Below are 25,042 nucleotides of genomic sequence, written 5' to 3'. Positions count from 1 at the left end.
CATTTTGATGAATGATGGACATAGGGGGTCAGAGTTAATTGAATTTTCAAAAAAATCTAAAATTATCTTAAATAAGCTTTATTTTATTTGTATCAATGTAAAATGTAGTTCTATTAAATAAAACATGACTGAAAAATTTAAAAAGTGTGTATCAGGCATGTGTTCTTAGTTTGGCTTATTTTCTTAAATTGTCTATCTTTAAACATATTTTAAATTTGGCTTTTGTTCATTCATTATTTGAATGAAATATTTGGAACATCTGTGCATGTACGTGTGTGTGTGACAGAGATCTGCCTGGAGGGGTGTGGGTGGTGGTGATGGTATATATATCCTGACAATTTCAGCAATGCCATTAAAATGTTTTAAGAACTTAAAAATAATAATCATACCATTTAATTTGATATGTTCAATTATAATTTGTTAGTGCCTAACTCTGATTAACAATGTCAAAATAACTGACTCAAACTGTGTGGTGCTAATATATTTAGTAATAAAAATGATCCCTTGTCATTAGGTAGATATTCAAAGACCCTGACAGATACATATATGCACAGGCACATCAAGTCCAGAGCAGTTATGTTCCACATTGAGATCTACCAGTAAAATAGGTTGAAGCAATTTGTTTGAATCAACTTGGTGGAGAAAAACTTTAAAATAGGCATAATGTCGATGTATGTGGCAATTAACAATTGTAAAGACTTGTAAAAGAAATGAGGTACATGATTATAATAAGGATTAGGAAGATAGGTAAAAGGTAATTAGCTTTTAGCCAAAATTTTGATTACATGCCTCCAGAATTCCTCCAACTAAGAATTTACAAATAACATTAAAATTGTCAGATGACTTATATATGTTTCTTCATTGCCGTATTACATTTACTTCCCACTCCTTGGATGTAATTTTGCAATCTGGTTTGTATTCTCATCTCAGTCTTGGAATATTCTCAAAGATTATAACCAACAACTCCTAAATGCTAAATCCAATGGATTTTTAAAATCACTTTTCAACTTTTTCAATATTTTTCCAATATTTTGCACTATTGAATGACTGATTCATTCAACAAACCCTTGCAGAACGTCTTCTGTATGACAGGCATTGTGCTAGATGCTGGAGATAAATAAAACTAAATTTGTGTTCGTGTGGTGTTTTCAAAAAGGAAACATATACCCTACATTCATAGGCAGAACACCCTATGACAAAAGGATAATAGCAAGATCCTTTTTGACCCACCTCCTAGAGAAATGGAAATAAAAACAAAAATAAACAAATGGGACCTAATGAAAGTTAAAAGCTTTTGCACAGCAAAGGAAACCATAAACGAGACCGAAAGACAACCCTCAGAATGGGAGAAAATATTTGCAAGTGAAGCAACTGACAAAGGATTAATCTCCAAAATATACAAGCAGCTCATGCAGCTCAATATCAAAAAACAAAAAACCCAATCCAAAAATGGGCAGAAGACCTAAACAGACATTTCTCCAAAGAAGATATACAGATTGCCAACAAACACATGAAAGGATGCTCAACATCACTTATCATTAGAGAAATGCAAATCAAAAGCACAATGAGGTTTCACCTCACACCGGTCAGAATGACCATCATCAAAAAATCTACAAGCAATAAATGCTGGAGAGGGTGTGGAGAAAAGGGAGCCCTCTTACACTGTTGGTAGGAATGTAAATTGCTACAGCCACTATGGAGAACAGTATGGAGGTTCCTTAAAAAACTACAAATAGAACTACCATACGACCCAGCAATCCCACTACTGGGCATAGACCCTGAGAAAACCATAACTCAAAAAGAGTCATGTAACCCAATGTTCACTGAAGCACTATTTACAATAGCCAGGACATGGAAGCAACCTAAGTGTCCATTGACAGATGAATGGATAAAGAAGATGTGGCACATATATATAATGGAATATTACTCAGCCATAAAAAGGAACGAAATTGAGTTATTTGTAGAGAGGTGGATGGACCTAGAGTCTGTAATACAGAGTGAAGTAAATCAGAAAGAGAAAAACAAATACCGTATGCTAACACATATATATGGAATCTTAAAAAAAAAATGGTTCTGATGAACCTAGGGGCAGGACAGGAATAAAGACACAGACGTAGAGAATGGACTTGAGGACACAGGAAGGGGGAAGGGTAAGCTGGGACAAAGTGAGAGAGTGGCATGGACATATATACATAACCAAATGTAAAATAGATAGCTAGGGGGAAGCAGCCACATAGCACAGGGAGATCAGCTGGGTGCTTTGTGATGACCTAGAGGGGTGGAATAGGGAGGGTGGGAGGGAGGTGCAAGAGGGAGGGGATATGGGGATACATGTATACATATAGCTGAATCACTTTGTTATACAGCAGAACCTAACACAACAATGTAAAGCAATTATACTCCAATAAAGATGTTTTAAAAAAATACAATAAAATTGAGAGGAAAGAAACCCAGAAATTGCAGTAGAGTAGTTTAAGTGCTATGTTAGAAATATGATGGAGCTTACTCTTGAAGTTTAAGTAGGAATTCACCAGGGGAAGAAGAGCTGTGATGAGAGGAGGGAGGGTGAATGAACAGTAATAGGGAGAAGTTGTAGTATATGTCAACATCCAAAGGTGAGAGAGAAAATAGTGCACTTGAAGAACTGCAAATACTGTTATTCCGTATATCCAGAGCAAACTAGTCACATTTCTCCAAACACAAAATTCTCTCAAACCTCAGGTCCCTTTGTCTACTCCTGGTTTTCTTACTATCAGTTTAAGAGGCAGGGACCCAGGAAAACCTTTCACTATTGCCCCATCCCCACCTATCCTCTCTTTCTCTCACTTATGAATGCTTTCTTATTCTTGTGTTATGTTTTTTTCCTAGGTCTCCTTCTATTTTTTGCTCAAATACTCTCATTTTTTTGATTAGAACTAAGTAGAAAGTCTGCCTAAATTCATATCAAAGAATAACACACTTTTATAAAAAGCAAACCTGGAAACAAAGAGGGGGAACCACAGTGCATTTAAAATATTTCTTGATTTACAAAAAAACTTTATTTACACATAACATGTCAGGATTATTGCTATTGCATAACATGAGGCACACCTTAAGTTCTTCTTCTTTAGAACAGCAAAATAGTTTATCCATGAATATATATAACTAATCTATTAAAAGTCTGTCTGAGGAAAGCTGTTTTGAATGATGCTAATCTCTTAAAGTTAATAAAACTGTCTCAGTTAATCTTTTAAATTTTATTATATTGTTTTTAGAACAGTAGATTAAACTGTTTTAGGGAATCTACAATAACTGTGCTATTTGTGTAGGGGTTATTTCTGATTAAAATATTATTTTAAAAGAAGTGTTGCATTGTTGAATATAACAAACAAAAACAAAGTGCATTATTACTTACAGTATATTGTACTTTGCTTTTACAGCATATATAACCACTTACTTGCAAAAAGGCTCTCCATCTTTGCATGCACAAATACTATTCTCTGGACAGAAATGTGTTATATTCCCTGGACAATCATCAAAGTCAGTCACAGATGTACAATCGGCTGTAAATAACAACATTCAAAAATCCCTCAACAATATAGAACAAATGTTTCAAACTTAGCTAATACACATGTGAAAAGTTCTACATGTTAGAAAAACTATATGTTAAAGAATCTTAAAACATAAAAATGAAAATAACTTTGTTGTACTTTGAAAATGTTCAAATATCATATTTTCAAGTACCAGTCTCCAAAAATCAAGATGAACAATACAAGTGATTTCATTCTGTTATTTTGTACCTGATGGATTTTTACAACATGGCTTTAAAAACAGTCACTACACGGCATTATAGCTCAAAGGCTATCTAACATTTGAAATAAAGTTCTTTTGTACTAAATTTGAGAATCATCTCTGGCTAAGGGAAGACAAAACAATATATCCAAAGATAGGACCAACATACATCTTGGTTTGCAAGGGCAGTTTCAGTTTATGCCTTTTGTCCTGGAATAAATATTAATACTGCTCTCTTCACTTTCAAAGTGTTCTGGTTGAGACAGGTGGATTAGTTACCCTACTAGTAGGCCACTGGGGGTGGCAGACACCTCAGCCCCAATCCTTGATGATTTTCTGGTATTTCTAAGGTTACCCTGGAGAGTCATTCTGTCAATGATATGGCTGCAGTACCCCTTCCAGAAATCTGGACTGAGAAAAGGTTTTCTAGAGTCTGAAAATCAGTGAGTAGGAAAATTTATCTGGAGTCACAGGACCTATAAACATGCACAGAAACTGTAATTTCAAGAAAGGGAAAACTATTTTGACCCTCCACCAGCCTAAACACAAAGAAGAGATTCTATAAGCATGAGATTTCAGATTGCCCGAGTCCCAAGGTTAGAGGTGACAGGCAAGAAGGGAAAACAGCTCCAATAAGATCAGGCCTATAGAATCCAAAAGAAAACTGTTTGCCCTTTGGAGAGCATATTTTTTCCTAATGTAAAATATGACACATTGATTTTGCTACATAAACATATTTTTTTAAATAAATGAAAGGGTGACATCAGAAAAATACAGTACTTTAAAACAGTTTCTTTGAATCTGGAAACCATTTCAGTTGTCCAAAATGCACCACTGACCATTTAAGTACCAACTAACATTGCAAAAATCCCTCACCAGAATTAGTGGGTCAAATGGTACTGCTTGGAGAAATTTCAACAGGCAATATTTTGAAAAAGAATTGTACTTCTGGTCTCGGCAAAGATGTTAGGCCGTTTTACAGACCAATATGATTATATAATTTATTTCTTTGGATATCTCTTTCCTTTTATAGGGATTCACATGGTTTATATTATGTCAAGTAAGTACCTGTTTGTATTGGACATGTTAACAGAGCGAAATTTTTCTGAAAAATAAAGTATAACCTTATATATTATAAGAAACAAAGTGTTAAATATAAATAGCCTAAAACAATCACTAATATTGATGCAAGTAAACATTTTAGTTGGTAGTCCATAGAATTTTTCATACTTATCTTAGATATCAGAGACAAACATGTCAGCTTCAAGATAAAACAATTATTTATCCCTTCTAAGAATAAACATCTTTTAAAAGAACCAGATACTTTCAGGTTTGTGAATTTTTAACAATAGAACCTTTGCTTAGAGTTCTGTCTAGTCCCTTAGGCTACCTACTGCAGCCTTGATTCCTTCTCTGATTAATATCTAATGAATTCTTTACATCTTCAACCTATGGAAATAAAGCAATTAAAAAATTTCTTACGTTGTGCACAATGTACAGTCAGAAAACAGCAGGAGATGAACAAAATTTGAGTCAATATAAACGTGCAATCCACCATCGTGAGAGTAAGACAGAAATACAAACAGTCCTCACAGCAGCACTTAAAGACTACTGCAATTATGAGAGAAGATCAGCGAACAGAGACTGTGAGTGGTTAATATAGGAGATAAGTGAGCATGGATTTTGAACTTTCTCCTCCAGCCTGCATAAATTACTAGATAACTTTTTCGTTGTACACTTGTTGGTTCCTCACATCTATAGTTCCTATATATAGAACATACATGACTTGTTTGTGAGTTGTATACTGCTTGTGTTTAGTCACAGGCATTTGTTACTTGTAAAAACTGTTTGTTCATCTTTGTACTAGGTTTCATCATGTTTTATTATTTGCCAAAAAATCCCCCACATCTTATGCATGAAATATACTGCTACGAATGCAGTTTTCAACCCTGTGCAAATCAGAGATCTCTGACCTTATAGCCACCAGGACTGCTAAACAGTAATCTGAGGATATCATTGAGTATCATGGGCAAGGAGAAGAGATGAAGAAAAAGTAAGAAAAAAAAGCAAGTGGAAAAAGACAGAAAGAGTGAAACAGAGGTAAGGAGAGTTGCCAGGAAGAGAAAATAAGGAGGAGACAGGGAAGGAAGTATTAGGCAGGGCAACAGACACAGATGTAATCCAGCTGGGACACCAGGCTTTCGTTAAGATTCATTCTCTCTCTCTCTCCCTCTGTCTCTCTTTCTCTCTCCCTCAGGTCTACATTTGCCAGGATGTCACTTCACATTCTGCTAATATTCCCTACCATATATTTTCCATTTAGGTCATTTTGATAAGTTGTTAACCTTCTACCCACTGTGTATCTCAAATTCTACTACTTCCCTTACCTATTGGCAAATATATTTTATGTACTATTTCCTGCTTGGAATGTATGCATTTTGTACTTTATTCTCCACTTCTTCTTCCTGGAAACCAATAAAATGGAAGTTTCATGAGAATGAGAATTCCAGGGTGATTCATGCCACCTGTTAATGCAAATAATCTTTTATCTACCTGGCCACGTTGACCTACTATAATTTATTGTTTCCAATAATTATATCTCATTTGAAAAATAATCTCCTTGTTTTAGAATACTTATAGCAGTAAAATAGGTATTTCATGGTATTAGTACAATATTTTGAGAATATATATACCCATCTTTGAAAAATGGGAATTTTTAAATTTATTTCTATTATCATGAGAACCAAGTCCTTATTTGAGTGTTTAGTAAGAAATAAGATACAAAGGGTTATGAACCACAGAGAGTAGTAGAATCTAACTCTATGTAACCTCTGCCAGAATTCCCTTCACAAAATTACACTGGCCTTTGAGATGAATCTCAGCTTCTCTTGGTTCAGAATTTATAGATTACTATTGTCCCTAAAGTGCTCTGCTTAAACATTCTGGTGACAGGTAACTCAGACCTTCTGGAAGCAGTCAGCTCTGCCAGAAGTATTAGTCCTTCTATTAAGCCAAAGTTTACTCTCCTGAAACTTCCAGTCAATATGGAGCAAATTCACCATGGACCACTGAAAGACCTGCCATATGGTGAGACTTCAGAAGCACAGCGGCAGACAAGTTGTGGGAAGAGAATATTTCAGCTAACTTATCTCATTTACTATGGGTGTAGTTAATGTCCCCCTTCTTCATCTCTATCCTTTCTAAGACAATAAGATTTTTTTGTACTGAAAGGAATGAGTGACAATAACATTTTTAATAATAATGATAACGTTGCTTATCAACTCATACGTTCGTTCTCAACTTCTCTTGCCTACTTAAGGACTCTGCTCAGCAATGCTTCGCTCTCTCTTCTGCATTAGAATTTTTGGTTCTCCATTGGATCACTCCCATCAATAAACGTGCTCTCATGCCAAGCAGCTCAAAAACAAACAAAAATCCCTTGACCTTACATCTTTCTCCAGGTATTTTCCTTTACTCCCATTAACAGCAAAACTCCTCAAAGGAGATGTCTAGACTTGTTATCTCCAATTTTTCTTCCACTTTGTCTTGAACCCACTTCAGTCAAACTTTCTTCTCATTATTCCACTAAAACTGCTCCTAGCTTGCTCACCAATGATTAACATGATGCTAAATACAATGGCCAATTCTCAATTCTCAACTTACATGACTTATTTTGGTGACCATGTGTTCCAGTTTGCCCAGGACAGTCATGGTTTTAGCCGGTTCTACCCACATGATTATTAATACTGTTATCTGTCACTCTCATAAGTGTCCCATTTTGATCACCCCACCATACCTATTTGACACAGTTGCTTACTCTTTATTTCTTGAAAAACTTTCTTTACTTGGGTTCCAGGACATCCTTCTCTTTTGCTTTTCTTCTTAGTTTTCTGGCCATTCCTTCGGAGTTGTCTCTGTTGGCTTGTTAATTTCTTAACCCAGGTCTATAGCTAAACCTCTTCTCTTTTCTATCTCACTTCATAGGAGATATCATCTCACCCCAGGCAAATGACTCCTGCATTTCTATCTCTACTCCAAACCACTCAAAACTCCAGACTCAAATATCCAACAACCTACCTGGCATTTCCACTTTGTTGTGTAATAGGTGTCTCAAACTTATTTCCAAAAGCCCCTTCTGATCTTTCCCCTTAAACCAACCCCTCAAATTCTTACAATAGACTAAGATTGTACATACATACATAAGATTGTACATACATCTAACCATATATCTTTCTAATTGCTTCCTTGTTTACTGAGCTTTAAACCACTACACTGGCCTCCTTACTGTTATTCCAAAATGTTAGGCACTCTCCTTCTCTTGGACTATGTACTTGTTGTTCCCTCAACCTGGAATGCTCCAACCCCAAATATCCAAAAGTTTCACTCTTTCATTCTTTCAAGTTTCTGCTAAATGTCAACTCTTAAGTGAGGCCTTCCCTGGCCACCCTAATTTAATTTTGCATCACCTCCACAACACCAGCTCTTCCAAATTTCCTTCCTTGTTTTATGTTTTTTCGTAACAGTTATAACCATCTGACATTCTATACATTTTGTTAGCAGATTATTTCTGTCTCCCTCAATTAAAAGGTAAGATTCATGAAGGCAAGGATGATATTTAAGCAGAGATTTAAAGGAATTAATGGAGGAGTCACGTGGTTTTCTACCTGAAGGGCATTCTGTGCAAAGGGAACAGGATGACATCATGTTACCGAACCAAACTTGGGTTCACTTGCTTGCGTGCAGTAAAGCCAATCTACTGACATCGGGTTGTGGTGAAGGAAAGTGCAGTATTTATTGCAGGGTGCCAAGCAAGGAGTCTAGGGCAGCTAGTGCTTAAAAGACCTGAACTTTCTGAAGGCTTTCAGGGAAAGGTTTATAAAGACAGAGTGAGGGAGTGGGGTTGTGGGCTGTGTGATGGGCTCACGGACAGTCTTCTGATAGGTTGGTGGTGAGGTAATCAGGAGTCAACATCATCAACCTTCTGGTTCCAACTGGTCTGGGGCAGCATACTGTTAACTTCTTCTACCTGGTGGGGCTTTCAGTATCTGCAAAACAGCTCAAAAGACATGGCTCAGAATATTATCTATAGTAGGGGTCTCCAACCCCCGGGCCACGGCCTGTTAGGAACCAGACCACACAGCAGGAGGTGAGCAGTGGGTGAGTGAGCAAAGTTTCATCTGCTGCTCCCCATCTCTCCCCATCGCTCGCATTACTGCCTGAACCATATCCCCCATCCCCATCTGTGGAAAAACTGTCTTCCACGGAACTGGTTCCTGGTGCCTAAAAGGTTGGGGACCACTGATCTATAGCCCTTGAGGAGGAACTAAATGTCCTTGACTTTGTTTAATGGCTAAACTATTATTATTTTGCCTTGCTTGACTGTTTTCCTTTCTTTCTGCATTTTCTCACTTCTCTGATTAAATGTACTCTTTGGAACTCGGGGAAGCTTAGGAGGCTACAGTTTTTCTATAGACAAGAAGCAGGTGGAGGACATGGAGGGGTACTGTTCTGAGAAGGCTCCATTGGGTCCTGCTCGGTTACAATTATATGACTTAAGTTTTTAAAAGCATCACATTGGCTACTGAGAAAATATTTCAAGGGTAAAGAGTAGAAGCAGGGGGACAGTAGAAAGCTATCATGGCCTTCTGGTTTCAGCTCCCATATGTGAAGAGCTTGTAAGTCATCACTCCCATCCTTACAACAAGGAAAAGGCTGAACAAACTGAAGATCAGTGATTTTCTTAGACCCATCAGAGAATTGAGGTCACAGGCCAAGTCATTGCCCCCAAAACTAGAGTGACAGGTGAACATAGAAAATAAAAGTCCAGATTGTCTTATCTGGAATAGAAGCCACTGGAGCCAGTAACTGGTAGAAACACTTAAATGCTAATTGAAGAATTGCTGGAAGCTGAACATCCACCAGCTGGAGAGTTAAAAAACTCCTGGGGCCCAGTCTAGGGGGTGGGCACACTTTCATTAATTTTAACTCCAGGAGCCCCACCAGATTCTCATGGTGAAGATCAGAGGAAAATTTCTCATACTTTGGGCAGGTGGAGGGGAAAAGTAATCATACTGAAATATGACCAGAGGAAAATAACCACTTTGAAATGTCCATAGAGTTCTTTTCTCTGTAACAAAGGCCTGCCCTCAAGGGAAACTACTTTACCAGAGCCTTATCTGACTTAAGGGAAGGGCATTTAGGCAACTCCAGCCCCCTATAGTTTTCCTTTTTCAGATACAAGAGGTGAAAAAAAACTAAGAAATACTTCTGAAAGTCACAGCCCAAGGACTCAGGCCCATTAACAAAATGGGATCTAATCACAAGATTGTAGAATGCTTCCCCTCCCCAATACCTTACTGCCACATCAACAGGGTTGCAGTATAATAACAGTGGACTACAACTGAGAGAGCTGCAAGTCACAGACTTTATTTAAGGAGTCTCTAGGAAAATCCAAAGACAATAGGAGGCAAAAACAAGGATACTAGAGGACATTTTAGCCACTGACACCACAACTATAGCAAACAGTAAGTACAGCCTAACTCCAGCTAAACATAATATCTCACAGTAAAAGTCTACCTACATTAGCTCCTTCTACCTCATACATTATATCCAGTTTTCCAAAAAAAAAAAAAAAAAATTAGCATGCTAAAAAAACATGCTAAAAAGCAGGGGAAAAAAAGTCTGAAAAGCAAACCAAAACAAGTATCAGAACCAGATTCAGATATGGCAGAGATTTCAGAATTATCAAATTGGAAATTTAAAATTATCGTGATTCATATGCTAAAGCTTCTAATGGAAAAAGTGGACAGCATGGAGGAATAGATGGGTCAGGTAAGCAGAAAAATGGATGCTCTAAGACAGTGTCAAATGAAATGCTGCAAAGCGAAACACTGTAACAGAAATAAAGGACACGTTTAATGGGCTTATTATTAGACTGGACATGGCTGGCGAAAGAATCTGAGCTAGAAAATATGTCAGTAGAGAAAGAGAGAGAGAGAGAGACCTCCATCAAGCTCATTGCCCCTTCAGTTATCACTATTTCTTTCTTCATAGCACACCTAGTTGGAAGAGTAACACTCATTCATTGCTTCTACTCCTTCACTTCTTATCCATTCCTCAGCCTATTGCAGTTTGATTCCACTTCCTTCATTTTACTGAAATCGAAACTGTACTCAATAAGTTTATATACAACTTAATTGTTGCTAAATCCAGTGGGTACTTTACAATCTTTATCTCCTGAGAACATTTACAGCATCTGACACTGGTGACCACTCCCTCTGGAAACTCTCTGCTCTCTTGGCCTCTGTGATGTCACTATCTTTCTGACTTTCCCCATACCTTTATGGACAATTCTTTTCAATCTTCTTCAGGTGCTTCTCTTCTTCCATTTAGTCTATATACATTGGTACTCCTTAGGACTCTATCATTGGGGTTTTAATCTTCTCACCTTCTATACTCTTTATTGAGTAACCTCGCTGTGATTGTGTCCTCGAATACCATGTCTTTGAAAGTAGGTCTAAATCTATCTCCAGCCCAGATTTCGAACTGCTAACTGAATATCTTTGCTTGGAAATTTCAAAGATACCTCAAATTTGATTATGACTGAACTCATAATTTTGCTTCCTTGCCTGCTCCTTTCCCTTCTTATTTGTCATGTTCCATTAAACTGTGCTCTTATCCATCTACTCACTAAAGCCCCAAACCTAGGGATCTTCCTATGACTTACCATCTCCCCCATCCTCACATGTAGTCAGTCACCAAGTCTTCTCACTTCTACCTTCTAAAGAATTCTTGAATGTGTCCCTTTCCCCCCTTTCTCCACAGCTTTACTTCAGAACCTCTTTTTTTTTCCTTAAATCTAGATTAAAGTAACAATCTCTCAACTAGTTTTGGCTCTTTCCTCTTTTCATTAGATTTATCTCTAAAACACAAAACTTGTCACTGTTTTGCTTAAGTTCCTTCGATGGCTTTCAGTCACTTCTGGATAAAGCCAAACTCCTTAGCAAAGTCATGCCAAGTTCTTTCAAGATCTGGCTCCCCCTGACCTTTTCAACTTCATGTATTGCTACTCCTCCTTCCCTCACACTCTAAGCATTGAACAAGTTGCAGATTTCTGGAATCCTCCTTGCTTTTTGTTATCTCCAGATTTTCATAAAGGCTTCTTTTACTACCTGGAATACACCCCACTCTCCTTTAATATGAATAACCCCTATTTCTCAACTGTAACTTAGCTCAGAATGTCACTTCCTCCAAAAAGTCTTACTTGGCCCTTCAGTTTGAAACAGATGTTCTTTTTGTCTGCTCCTTTGGCAGCCTCTGCATATCTCTAGCACAGCACTTACACCGACTTTTTAATCTATCTATCTATCTACCTATCATCTATCTATCTCTCCAATAATACTGAAAACTTTGAGAGCAGAGATTTATCTTATTCATCTTTGTCTCCTCAGAGCCTAATGTAATATCTGTCTGACATATAGTAGATGATCAATAAAATTTTATGAATAAATGCTTAACTGAATGAATGCTTTTCCCCTTTATTCAATCTAATCTCCAAATTTCTACATTCTCCTTCACTCATTTCTTCCCTTTCTTATGAGCCAAACATTTCTCTTTTTTGATTTAATGTCTTAAAGACTTTTGTCTTTAAGTTTTCCACTGGGAGAAAACTTTGTGTGTTTGTGTGTGTGTGTATACATATACACACACATATATATTCAAATAACTTTTATGTTGTTATTACTGAAATAGAATACTCATTCATTAGAGTTCATATACTTTTAGAGTTTTAATTCTGAGCACAGAAGAAATATTTGCTCCTGGTACAAGCTTATTTTATTTACTTCAAAAGCTCCCTAAAATATCTATTTCTTTCAGTTTATTTTTGTGTAATGCAAAGAGATTAATTTACTCTTTTCCATATAAGGTAATATACATACAGTATTTGCTTCATCATCATTTATAATTATAGAAAACAGGAGGAATTAAAATAATTTATTCATGCAAAAGAGTTATGTAACTACTAAATGGCAACGCAAGACAATGATATAAAATAACTTACATTATGGCATGGGTTGAAAAAATTCTGTAACAATTCAGTTTTTTTGTTTGTTTTTTAGTATCAGTTTTTCTGTTATTTGCCAACAGGATATGGAGGAAATTAAGATCATTAGATCACAAAATGTTAAAACTGTAAGCTGCTTTGTTTTACAAATGGTGAGAATGAGGTTCAGGGAAGTTAATGCCTTCAATCAAATCACACAGTTTAGATTAGGGGCTAATATGAATTAACATTTCTGTTTTCAGACCTGATACTATGAATAATAATAATAAAACCTACATTTGTATAGTGCTTTAAAGTTTAAAAAGTACTTTCAGATGCATTATCCTCTTTGATCCTCAAAACCATCTTTGAGGTAAGGCAAATATTACCCCCAATTTATAGATGAGAAAGCAGGTGAGGTGGAGGAAGGGCTTAAAGAGATTAAATAACCTCTCAAATTTATATAACTAGTAAAGATGTAGAGTTGGGACTAGGATTCAAGTCTTTTGGCTGTAAATCACACAATAAATCACAATAAACTAAATAGGAATCTGAATCAGCAAGTTAGTAACAAAAATTAATTCGCTCTTTAATTTTATTTTATCTTCTCCTTTTGGTAAAATACCTCACTAAAGAATTATAAAATGGCAGACTTTGAGGAAGTTGAGTTGATAAATTAAAATACTCCCTGAGTCTGTTTTCCAGTGTTTCAAAATAATTTTGAACTTTGATTCATGAGTCATTTAACTATGGTGAATAATTTCCTATAATGGTATACATCAGCTTAAAATAATCAGCAGGGTGAAATTTGTAATGAGAGGAATAAAGGTCATCATTGGATATTTCAGCCTCTGGAGGTTTGCTCAAGTCTTGGGCAACTTATTAGGTACCTAGCCCTGTGCTAGGCCCTGAAGAGATTTTTTAAGACCAGGAGCAACACAGGATTACAATGAGTGAGGCATACTTAAATCTCTTAAACTACATCATGGGTCAAGCAATTCTTTCCCTTCAGAGTTCACTAAGAACCTTGAGCAGGCAGTTCACAATTTTTGAAGAAAATCACACATACAAATTTAAGGCATTGCTTAGCAATGGATCACATATTCGGTGAGGTCTTCAATGGAATAATTCAAGAAGGAATTGACTGGAATGTGGAAGGACAGTTTTAGTATTGCAAGTTTCATGGCATTGATACATTGCAAAGAAAACTTACAGTTTGCTAGTAAAAAGATTTGAAAAGTACTTGAGCATTCAAACACGGTTTTGGGGTTTTTTCCCTACAAGATATATATATATATACACACATACATACATATGGTTTTTCATCTGAAATCTGTACATTGCATGTTATGTTACTGTAGATGTTTGGTTAAGCAAATTCCTATGGGCTCATTACAGATTGACTTTGAGATAAGTTCTCAAGTGTGCAGAGTTCAGAAATGTTATCTACCATTTACATAAGCCAATGGGCAATTCTCCATTATTTTTTCTCTCCCTACACACACACACAAAACTTTCCTGTTTTTCTACCTTCAAATGGAAGGAAGAAAAATCATGCTTCAGATTTAAGCAATACAGGGCTCTTTTTGCTTTTGCCTTCATTTTTGCCTGGCCAACTCCTAATCAGTTTCTTCCCAAGGAAGATACCTACTTTTCCACGTTAAAAGAAAACCCAACAAATTATTGGGTTACCCTGTGCTGCTCTCTCATAGCACCCTTTGATTCTTCTTCACAGTACGTATCACACCTTTTTCTCTAGGCAGATAGATATAATTTAATGTCTGTGTCCCCCAGGGACCACGCTGGCTTTGTGCACCAGTGTATTCCCAGTGCATAAAGTGATGTCTGGCACATAGGTAGGTACTCAGTACATATTTGTTTAATGAACAAAGTGGAGAAGAAAGCTGGCATTTATTGAACACCTGGTCCTATGCTAGACACTTTCACATAACTCACATTTATTCTTTATAACAGTTTTGTGAGGAAGATACTATTAGCACATTTATAAGAGGATGAAAGTCAGAGAGACTAAACAATTTTTCTAACATCACAAAATTATTAACTGGCAGTGTCAGGATTCAAACTGAGGATCCTCTGACTTCAAAGCTAGTGCTCTCACTCTACCATATTGCTTCTTCTTTTATTTTAAATTGAGATATAATTGACATACAACATTGTGTAAGTTATATATCGCAACATGATCACTACAAGAGTGTTAGCTAACACCTCTATCATGTCACATAATTATCCTTTCATTTTTTTTTTGAGAACAGTTAAGATCTAGTCTCTTAGCAACTTTAAAGTTTATAATACAGTTTTGTTGTCTATAATCACTAGGCTGTGCATTAGATTTCCAGAACTTATTTACCTATTAGTTGCAAGTTTTTACCCTTAAAAAACATCTCCCCAGGTCCCCCATCTCCAAGCCCTTTACTACATTGCTTCAGTATCTGTTTAGTGTGACTTCTCTATTGACTCAGTGATGTAAAGGATGTACTAGCAAGCCATATTTAAAAGAAACAGAAGGAAGGAACAAGGCAAATATTTGAAGCTAAATACTTTCACTTCATTCCCAAATATCTAAATATCACAGAGAAAGTTGGATTACAAACAACTATCCAAATACATTTTTGTAGAGTAGCATATTGATAAATCATGGCATCAGTAGCACAGCCCTGAACTTTTAAAAACATATTTTATTTTGGGTATTTTTTAAATTTAAAAGGTAATATGTCTACAAATAAGAAATGCTGTAGAATGTGTGGAGAAAAGGGAGCCCTCCTACACTGTTGGTGGGAATGTAAATTGGTGCAGCCACTATGGAGAACAGTATGGAAGTTCCTTAAACAACTAAAAATAGAGCTACCATATGATCCAGCAATCCCACTTGTGGGCATATATTCAGAGAAAAACATAATTTGAAAAGATACATGCAACCCAATATTCATAGCAGTGCTATTTACAATAGCCAAGACATAGAAGCAACCTAAGTTTCCATCAACAGATGAATGGATAAAGATGTGGTACATATATACAATAGAATATTACTCAGCCATAAAAAGGAATGAAATAGTGCCATTTGCAGCAACACGGATGGACCTAGAGATTATCATACTAAGTGAAGTAAATCAGACAAAGAAAGACAAATATTATATGCTATTGCTTATATGTGGAATCTAAAAAATACAAATGAACTTATTTACAAAACAGAAAGAGACTCACAGACATAGAAAACAAACTTATGGTTACCAAAGGGGATGTGGGATAAATTAGGAGTATGGGGTTAACAGATATGTACTACTATATATAAAACAGATAAACAACAAGGATTTACTGTATAGCACAGGGAACTGTATTCAATATTTTGTAATAACTTATAATGGAAAAAATATGAAAAACAATATGTATATATATATATGTATAACTGAATCACTTTGCTGTACACCTGAAACTAATGCAATATTGCAAGTCAACTATACTCCAATAAAAAGGTAATATATGCTCCTAATTTAAAAAAGTCAAACAATACAGAAGTGTATAAAGTAAAACCCCAAATCCCTTACCTTCTCTCCCAATCCTACTCTTGGGCAGTAACCAGATTTGACAGTTTGATGTGTTGTGAACATGCCTTTTTTGTTTCTGAAAAATCATCTACACTTTCCATTAAAAAACTGTAATGAAACTCATAATTGACAGTTATTACGACAGTGAGTCCAGATGTTGGTAAATGTTTTGCATTTAGTGTGCTTGTTCTTAGAGTACATCTTCTTCATAATAATTGAGATGCAGGGTTCAAAGGGCCACGCAAAGTTCATATAGTTCTTCCTACTTTAGGAAACCTGTTCTTCCGCCTTCTTTTCTTTCTTTCATATAGTCATTCATTTATTTATTTACTCCAGTATGTATTGAGTGCCTACTATATGTCTGGCACTGGGAATACAATCGTGAACAAGATAGACGTGGTCCCTGCTCTCGTTACAGGTTAGAGGGAAGAGACAAATATACTATTTTAACTCAGGGTGATGAATAGTATGAGAGAATGTGCTTCTTAAACTTTAGTGCACAGCAGAATCACTTGGGATTCTGGCTAAATTGCAGGCTGGTCCTACACCAGACCCACTGAATCTGGAGGGTGGATACTAGAAATTTGCATTGTAATAAGCTCCCAGGTGGTTCCAATGGGAGTGTTTTCTTTCTGTGACATATAGAGGAAGAAGGGGTGCAATAGGGAGTGAGTGGGGGGCAAGTTTGTTTAAAGGGAGTCAGGGAAGACTTCTGCAAACAGTATGTCTAAATTGAGACTTGAACAGTGAGTCAGAATTAACTAGGCAATTGGAAGTTGAGGTTTGGGAAGTGGGTAAGTGCATAAGAAGAGAGACTTGCCTGAATCTGAGAGGGAGAGGGCCTACACTCAATAAATGAAAGAAGTTCAATATGGTTAAAGAATACAGTTTGAGGAGGGTAGGTAAATGACAGGTGTGTAGGTGGGTAAGAACCCCCATGGAAAGGGTAGCTTGAGGTGATAACCAAGGTTGGTACCACAGGGATTGTTAACATTTAGAGGAAGTGTGGAGGAGGAAGAGGTCAAGAAGACTAACAAGGGCCATTCAATTATTTTCTGTCATATCCTTGGTCAATTAACTATCTCTTTTTTTCCATTTATACATATATCATTTTCTCTCTAAATATAAAAATAATCCCTTACATTTGTACTTTCTTATACATTTTTTCTTTTGAGTGGACCCTCATAACAAATCTGTGAGGTAGTTTGGGCAGGAATTATTATTTCCATTTTACATATGAGAAAACTATGGCTCATAGAAGTTAAATTTCTTAAGGCCTCAAATTTGCTAAGAAACACAGAATTGATTCTTGAACTAGGATTTTTTATGTTCATTATGATTTGTTTTGGGGTTTGTTGATGTCAAGTTCAATGTTCTTGTACTCTCTATTTCCCTATTTGAGGGTATTATGAATTCTGACTTTATCTTCCAAAATTCTATACATTCCAGCCAGCTGAAAGCCATTACAAAGTTGAGCATATCATCACCAAACTAGTGATGATGGCACAGGGCCCAGGGCCAACTTAAGCAGGACCTATTCTTTTTCACCTCTCTCTGTGATGGATAACTCTAAATTTTTTGTAACAGATAGGCTTGTAGAAGAAAAAGAGTGTGTCTTAGAGTATATGTTGAAAAATCACCAGCATCTTTTGAGTACTTATTAACTAAGCACAATATTCATGGTAATAACCTTTTCTATAACAGCCCAGGATATTACAGAAGATAGTTTACTGCTATGATTTTCAGTTTCAAAGTTCAAATGAAGCAGAACTCTCTCATCAAACACCACTGACATAAACTCAGTTTCTGGAAATGTGCTTCCTTTAACTTTGTTTCCTTCTATTTTGCATATTTCCTAATAACTCCAAAGGGAACTGAATTATCAATTTCATCAACTTTCTTATCCTTTTTAGTCTGCTTTCACCCCATAATTATGTTCTTCTTAAGAGCTTCTAATTTTACCTTTCATTTTCTCCAAGAATATTACTTCTACACTAGAGGTGGAAAAAGACTGTCATTATTCCTGTTTTAGAGTTGGGATTTCCTTTTAAACTGGGGACATTTCAGAAAGATAATAACTAAGTGGCTAAAGGTTAGTAAGATTAGTGGGTACAATTAAGGGGAAGAGAAAATAAAATTTCTTTGGGGCCATAGCTACAGTATCAGTCCCCTGCCTCCACCATACTCTGGAGGGAGAGGCTTTCCCAGAGAACTAGTTCAGGAGCAGGGATATTTGAAGAGACTAGAAAGGTAAGATTATAATAATATTTAATTGGGTTACTAGGCAGTTTAAAAGGAGGAGTCTTTGAAGGGGAAAAAGCAGGATTTAAATTACATTAAATTTCTTAATAAGAATTAAAGCAAGGATAAGTAATTTCATAAATATTTCTTGAATTATTTTATTCTAGTACTTGAATTTTTTCCTTTTTAGTCTTTTTTTCATTGAAGTATAGTGGTTCAGTTTTATATATATATATATATATATATATATATATATATATATATATACAGTTTTTCAGATTCTTTTCCATTATAGGTTATTACAAGATATTGAATATAGTTCCCTGTACTGTATAATATGTCCTTGTTGTTTATTTATTTTATATATGGTAGTGTGTATCTGTTAATCCCAAGCTCCTATATTATCCCTCTCCTGCTTTGCCCTTTGGTAACCATGAATTTGTTTTCTATGTCTGTGAGTCTCTTTCTGTTTTGTAAATAAGTTCATTTGTATCATTTGTAAAGATTCCACATATAAATGATATCAAATGATATTTTTCTTTGTCTGACTTACTTCACTTAGTATGATCATCTCTTGTTCCATCCATGTTGCTGCAAATGGTATTATTTCATTCTTTTTATGGCTGAGTAGTATTCCATTGTGTATATATACCATATCTTCTTTATCCATTCATTTGTTGATGGCATTTAGGTTGCTTCCATGTCTTAGCTATTGTAAATAATGTGGCTATGAACATTGGGGTGCATGTATCTTTTCTAATTAGAGTTTTTGTCTTTTCCTGATATATGCGCAGGAGTAAGATTGCAGGATCATATGGTAGCTCTATTTTTAGTTTTTAAAGGAAACACCATACTATTTTCCATAGTGGCTGCACCAGTTTACTTGGATTTTTCCTTTTAGTCTTTTTAAAACTTGAAGTATAGTTGAGTTACAATATTGTATTAGATTCAAGTGTACAGCATAGTGATGCAGTATTTTTGCAGATTATACTCCATTATAAGTTATTACAAGATCCTTTTAGTTTTTAATTCATTTAATGTAAACATAAATTTATCCTGATTTTACTCTTTGTTATTAAAATAAAATGGAAAAACCCAGAAATTTTAAATATCATTAATTGCTACTAATGGTATCAAAAAACTCTTTTTAAGGATAGCTTTACTCCACCAATTTCCTCTGATTCTCCTTAAGATATTTGAGGAGTTAGAATTAAGAAAAATTTTTTTTAACTTGAAAAGAAAGTTCTAACTTGACACTCCCTGGATATTTGCTGAAACTTGTATACTGAGGAAGATCATTTGCCTAAGAGTCCTATATATCAAATGCCAGGTATTCAAGCATCTTAAGTAGAGCTTTTGTCTGGGCTTCATCTACTGCTATTTTTCCAAAAAATTTCTGGGTTTTTCCGGAATATTTAAAGTGATATTTATTTAAAAATTTATTGCACAAATATGTTCACTGGAAAGTTGTTTGATACCACAAAACTGGAAACAATTAAAATGCACATCAAATATGAGGTTGATTAAATAAAAGAAAGCATATACATGAAGAGTGAAGTGACTGCATCTGGTTCAGAACAGTGGGCTCAGGAGGTCACACTAGTCCTGAGTTTGAATCTTGACTCAACCATTTCCAAGTTGTGCGATCTCAGGCAGGTTAACTTCTCTAAGCCTCAGTTTCCTTCTCTATGAAACTGGGATCATTGTGCCTACCTCACTGCGAGGATTAAATGGGATTATGTATATAAAACATGTGTCATAGTACCTGAAACTTGATAAATGCAGGGCTCAAACAATTTGGCACATGGTTGGTGTTTAATAAAGATTTGTTGAATGATAGCAAATTTTAAAAAGTGTTATATGTTATGCTATAGCAGCTGGGGAAGACTAATAATACATTGTTAAGTAAAGAAAGATAGTTACTATGATGTCAATTTTATTTAAAAAATTATATATACATATATATATATATAGAGAGAGAGAGAGAGGGAGAGAGAGAGAGGGAGAGAGAGAGAGAAATATATAGAGAGAGACAAAAGATAGTTTTGAATCATTGAAATGTAAAAAATGGTTATGTACAGATAGGACTCTGAAAGATTTTTAATTTCTATTTTATGCATTTCTTAGGTAACTCAAATGTCTCCCAGTCTTCTGGAGCCATTTATTCCTGTAATAACCAAATGTCTTGAGTTCCTACCCCAGGTAACGGCAGGGTCTATGCTCTCTACCCACCCCTCTTCCTCTAAGGTAACCTTCTTCTTAGATACCTGTTCATGAATTAGTCCAAGCTTCAGTTTTCCCAGTCCCTGGGTTCAACTCCTGCAGCTGCTGTCTTCTTTCAGCACCTCTGTCAGGCATGCAGCCTTCATCTCTCCATTTTCATGGCCCCAAACCACCAAGGCTAGTCTAGTGACTTTCACTAAATTACTGGTAAGTGTTTTTCCACAGAACATCTAATAGGAAACAATTTAAAACTGAATACTGAAACCTTAAAGAGAACATTTACTGGCTATCTTGTGCCCTAGACCTTAGCCTACCACCATTTGGCCAGGTACTGCTCCTCAAGCCAAGAATTCTTCCTTTCCATTTAATTTCTCTTTTCCTAGTTCCTGAAACACCCAGCCTCTTTCTCCAGATTGCTCCCTGGAAAAAAAATCCAAGTTCTTCTTTTTATATGCAAAGAAATCTAATTTTCAGTCCTCATCCCAGACTAGGCTCTGGCTGGACCCAACTTGCCTTTCACATAAGGTTACTGTTGGGGAACTTTTCTAAACAAAAAAACCATGCACCCCTGATCTACACCCTCAGCTAAGCAAAGAGACAGCATAAGCAAAGTCATGATTTTCCCTTAATTGGAAATTTGCTGATAATATCTGGAAAGGAAGAAAATTCATATTCTTGGATGTGCTCAATTTTAACCAGTGCAAAATCTAGAGGTAATTTTTTGTCTGTCTGTTACAGATATTTTCCAAATGTTTTACAATGAGCATGTATTCTTAATAAAATAAAATACAACAAATATTATAAAAATATTAATCTGTTCATTGATGAATGTCTTAAGTTTTCATTTCAGAAAACATCCCCATATGTTAGTTCTGTTCTCCTTGCCTTAAGTGCTTCCTCACCCCGCTCCCCACCTCCTGCCTTTTCTTTTTCTTTCTTTTTGTTTGTTTGCATTTTACAGGGGTAAAAATAAAAAGCTTGTGAACTTAAAAGGGACAGGAAAAAGATGGGCTCTGAGGTATAGGGAGATTCCAACAAATTTGTCTGCTTGCTATAGATGAAAATTATATAAACGTCTTTCTCAATTGTGAATATTCATTTAGATGAAACCAAGCTGGGGTCAGAATTCCAAATGCTGGATTTTACATAGCATCTTCAGAAAAGGGGGTCTAATGTATTGTAGTAATTAGAGTTTAAGTGCATAAACATATCCATGTTTTTAGACCTATGGGAGGTGGCTTATACATCATACTAAATTAAAAACATTTTGGTAGAGCAGACCATGAACACACATTTTGAATTCTTAGAATTTGGCAGGTATTGGCTTACAAAATTTACCACCTAGACTAGATCTGTAATAAAAGATCTGTATGTTAAGACTAAAATTATATTTTAGAAAATTTCTGATAATATCTGGAAATGATAAAGACCTGAAATTTAAATAATATGTACACTTTTATTAAATATAAACAAGATTGCAATGTTTGTTTGTTCCTAAACTGGATTACATTTCCACCTTGTGGCAAAGACTTATTATTGATGCTTTTGTTTAAATATTGCAAAAAACTATTTTTTCCCTGATAATATATCAGTTATAGTGTGGAGATAATTTGCATGGCTGATGGAGACAGTCTCATTCTGTTTCTAAGATGGAACAAGTTGTGTTAATAAGTAACTGTGAGCAAGAATATGCATTTTCGTGCAACCCCTTAAAATCACCATTGTATAATGTTAAAAAAAAACATTAAAAATTAAAAACAAACTAACACCCAAATCACCTTCAAGTGATGGAAAGTTCATGAGCCAAAGTACAAAAGAAACTTGTTAAAAATTCTAGATCACTAAACTATAATTTTTAATTTTACCCCTTTAAGGCATCAGCCAGAAACCTAACACATGTCTCTTCCTCTTATAAAGCAAAAAACCAACGTCAGTCATCCCCACAATAAGTTATGAAAGTGATTTGATTTTGTAAAGCAAACAGCAAAATTCCTTCACCTCTTTTCTGGCATTTCAGAAAAGCCAAAATGAGAACTGGGTTTTCCTTATTTTGTCTGGAGTTTCAGTTGTGTGACTTAAATCAAGTTACCTAACCTCTCTGAATCTCAGTTCCTTTACCTGAAAAATGGGCATAATAATATAATCTACCTCACTGGATTATTGTGAGCATTAAGTGAGCTAATATAAGTAAATTGTTCCTTAGAACCATGCCTAACACCACAGGAAGCATTCATAAAATTTTAGCTCTCATTGTTATTACAGGTTGATCAAGATCAGGAATGTACCTACATTTAATTTGTGTTAGGTTTGGCATAGCTCTGCGATGTGACTTGATTTGTCTGTCATGCTAAGAAGGTGGGCTCTCTAGTTTTCATTCATAGCTAGTATAGGCAAAATGGTGAATGTACTCTTTAGTTCTATTCGAAACTTCCATCTATGGGATGGGCCTTGGACTCTCCCCATCTGGCATGTATTAGATTTGGAAAATTAATCTTTCTAAGTTCCAGTTTCTTTATTGATGAAAATGGGGAACAAGAGTATATATCTCACAGGGTTGCTTTGATGATTAAGTAAGTTATGCATACCTAAAGACCTTTTCACAAAGTGTGAGACTTCACAGCTTCAACCAATGTTTTCTGGTATGTTTAGAAAATAAAAGACACTCCATCTACAACAATATTAGCACCAGTTATATAATATACATTGTTGAGGAAGTGAGCCAACAGATAAAAAGATGGGAGAGGGCTTCCTTAGTGGCGCAGTGGTTAGGAATCCGCCTGCCAATGCAGGGGACACGGGTTCAAGCCCTGGGCCAGGAGGATTCCACGTGCCGCAGAGCAGCTGAGCCCGTGCGCCACAACTACTGAGGCCCTCGCGCCTAGAGCCTGTGCTCCACGACGAGAGAAGCCACCGCAATGAGAAGCCCGCGCACCACAATGAAGACCCAATACAGCCAAAAAACAAACAAATAAATAAATAAATTTATATAAAAAAAAAAGATGGGAGAAGGAATTCTGAAAGGGGAGATGGGGTGAATGGACAATATACCTGATCTTACAGATGTGGGGGGTGGAGAATAAGCATAGCGTGTGTAAGGGGCAGGATAGTGTGATGGTAAAAACCGTGGAATTGGAATCAGATAGACGTGGGTCTGAATTCAGGCTCTTTGCCAACTGTTCAGGTCTTGGTTAGGTTGCCAAACCTTTTGAATCAGTTTCCTTAGAATTGGGGATAATAGGGTTGCTGTGGAATTGAATGACAAAATGTAAAGTGCCTCCCACTGAACCTAGGTCATAAAATAACTCAATAAATAGTAGCCATAGTTATTCTTAATTATTTGTAAAGAAATATTTTCTTCATTAGGGACTTGAGCACCTCAATAGGAGAACACTTTTAAGCATTCTATTTTCTATGGTGTGGGGAAAAGGTAATAAGTGGAAGTCAGAACAGAAATAGGAAGTGAATTATTTCAGGGCTGGGGCATGGGGAAAACAGAAAGGGTTAGGGCAAATATCCTTACATTTGTTGGTTAAAACAGTGGACACTCTCAGGGTGAGTGTCAAGCATATGCTCTGAGATTCCTCCCAGCTTTTTGCTTCAGCCTCTTAAGCTCTTGGGAGGAGGAAATAAAGTGGTGTAGCGGCCCCTGCCTCGCCCCTTTCCCACCACGTGGGGGAGCACGTACACACGTAAATAAAGACATTGTGACTTCATCACTGTGACGCAGTGATGGTGCAAGGTGGTGAGGCAGTAATACTCTCCCAGGGTCATTTTCTTCTTCCCCTCGCTACCAGCCTGTTGGCAGGGAAAGGCCAGATGACAACCTGAAACCCAGCCAAGCCTACAGCTGTGACAGCTGGTGAGGTCAACTCCAGCAAATCGGAGGCATCAATAATCTTCTTTAGGTAGCACTCCTTTATTTTTCCCATTCTCATCTTGATAGAAGGGTATCTCGAAGAACGAATCAAGTTGAGATAAAATAGAAACATCCTACAGCCTCCCACCACAGCACTGTAGTTAAGGGCTCCTGTTACATGAAGGCACTTAGTCATTGGCCAACCAGTCGTCTGCCAACCCATCATCCACCAACTAGTTCTAAGCCAAATAGCCCTCAGCCAACCAGACACGAATCAACTGGGTATGAATCAAGCTTACCAGACATGAACCAGCCAGGCACGATCTTACTTGGTATGAACCAATT

The 25,042-nt window shown here is 36.2% G+C and overlaps 1 protein-coding gene across 1 annotated transcript in view; it reads right to left on the bottom strand.

Moving 5' to 3' along the window:
- LOC309620788 (uncharacterized protein) overlaps positions 1–7,556 on the bottom strand; it is a 67,687-nt gene extending 60,131 nt beyond the window's left edge. Inside the window, exons 1-2 of the mRNA XM_082377655.1 lie at positions 5,254–7,556; positions 3,437–3,542 (exon numbers count right to left, since the gene is read on the bottom strand). Of these exons, the coding sequence (XP_082233781.1) occupies positions 3,437–3,542; positions 5,254–5,329 (182 nt within the window). The 5' untranslated portion in view covers positions 5,330–7,556. The remainder of the gene's footprint in view (positions 1–3,436; positions 3,543–5,253) is intronic.
- Positions 7,557–25,042: the final 17,486 nt, after the last annotated feature.

Source organism: Balaenoptera borealis (genome assembly GCF_965194805.1).
Source record: "Balaenoptera borealis genome assembly, chromosome: X".
Classification (NCBI taxonomy): domain Eukaryota; kingdom Metazoa; phylum Chordata; class Mammalia; order Artiodactyla; family Balaenopteridae; genus Balaenoptera; species Balaenoptera borealis.
This window is presented reverse-complemented; position numbering and strand designations above follow the sequence as displayed.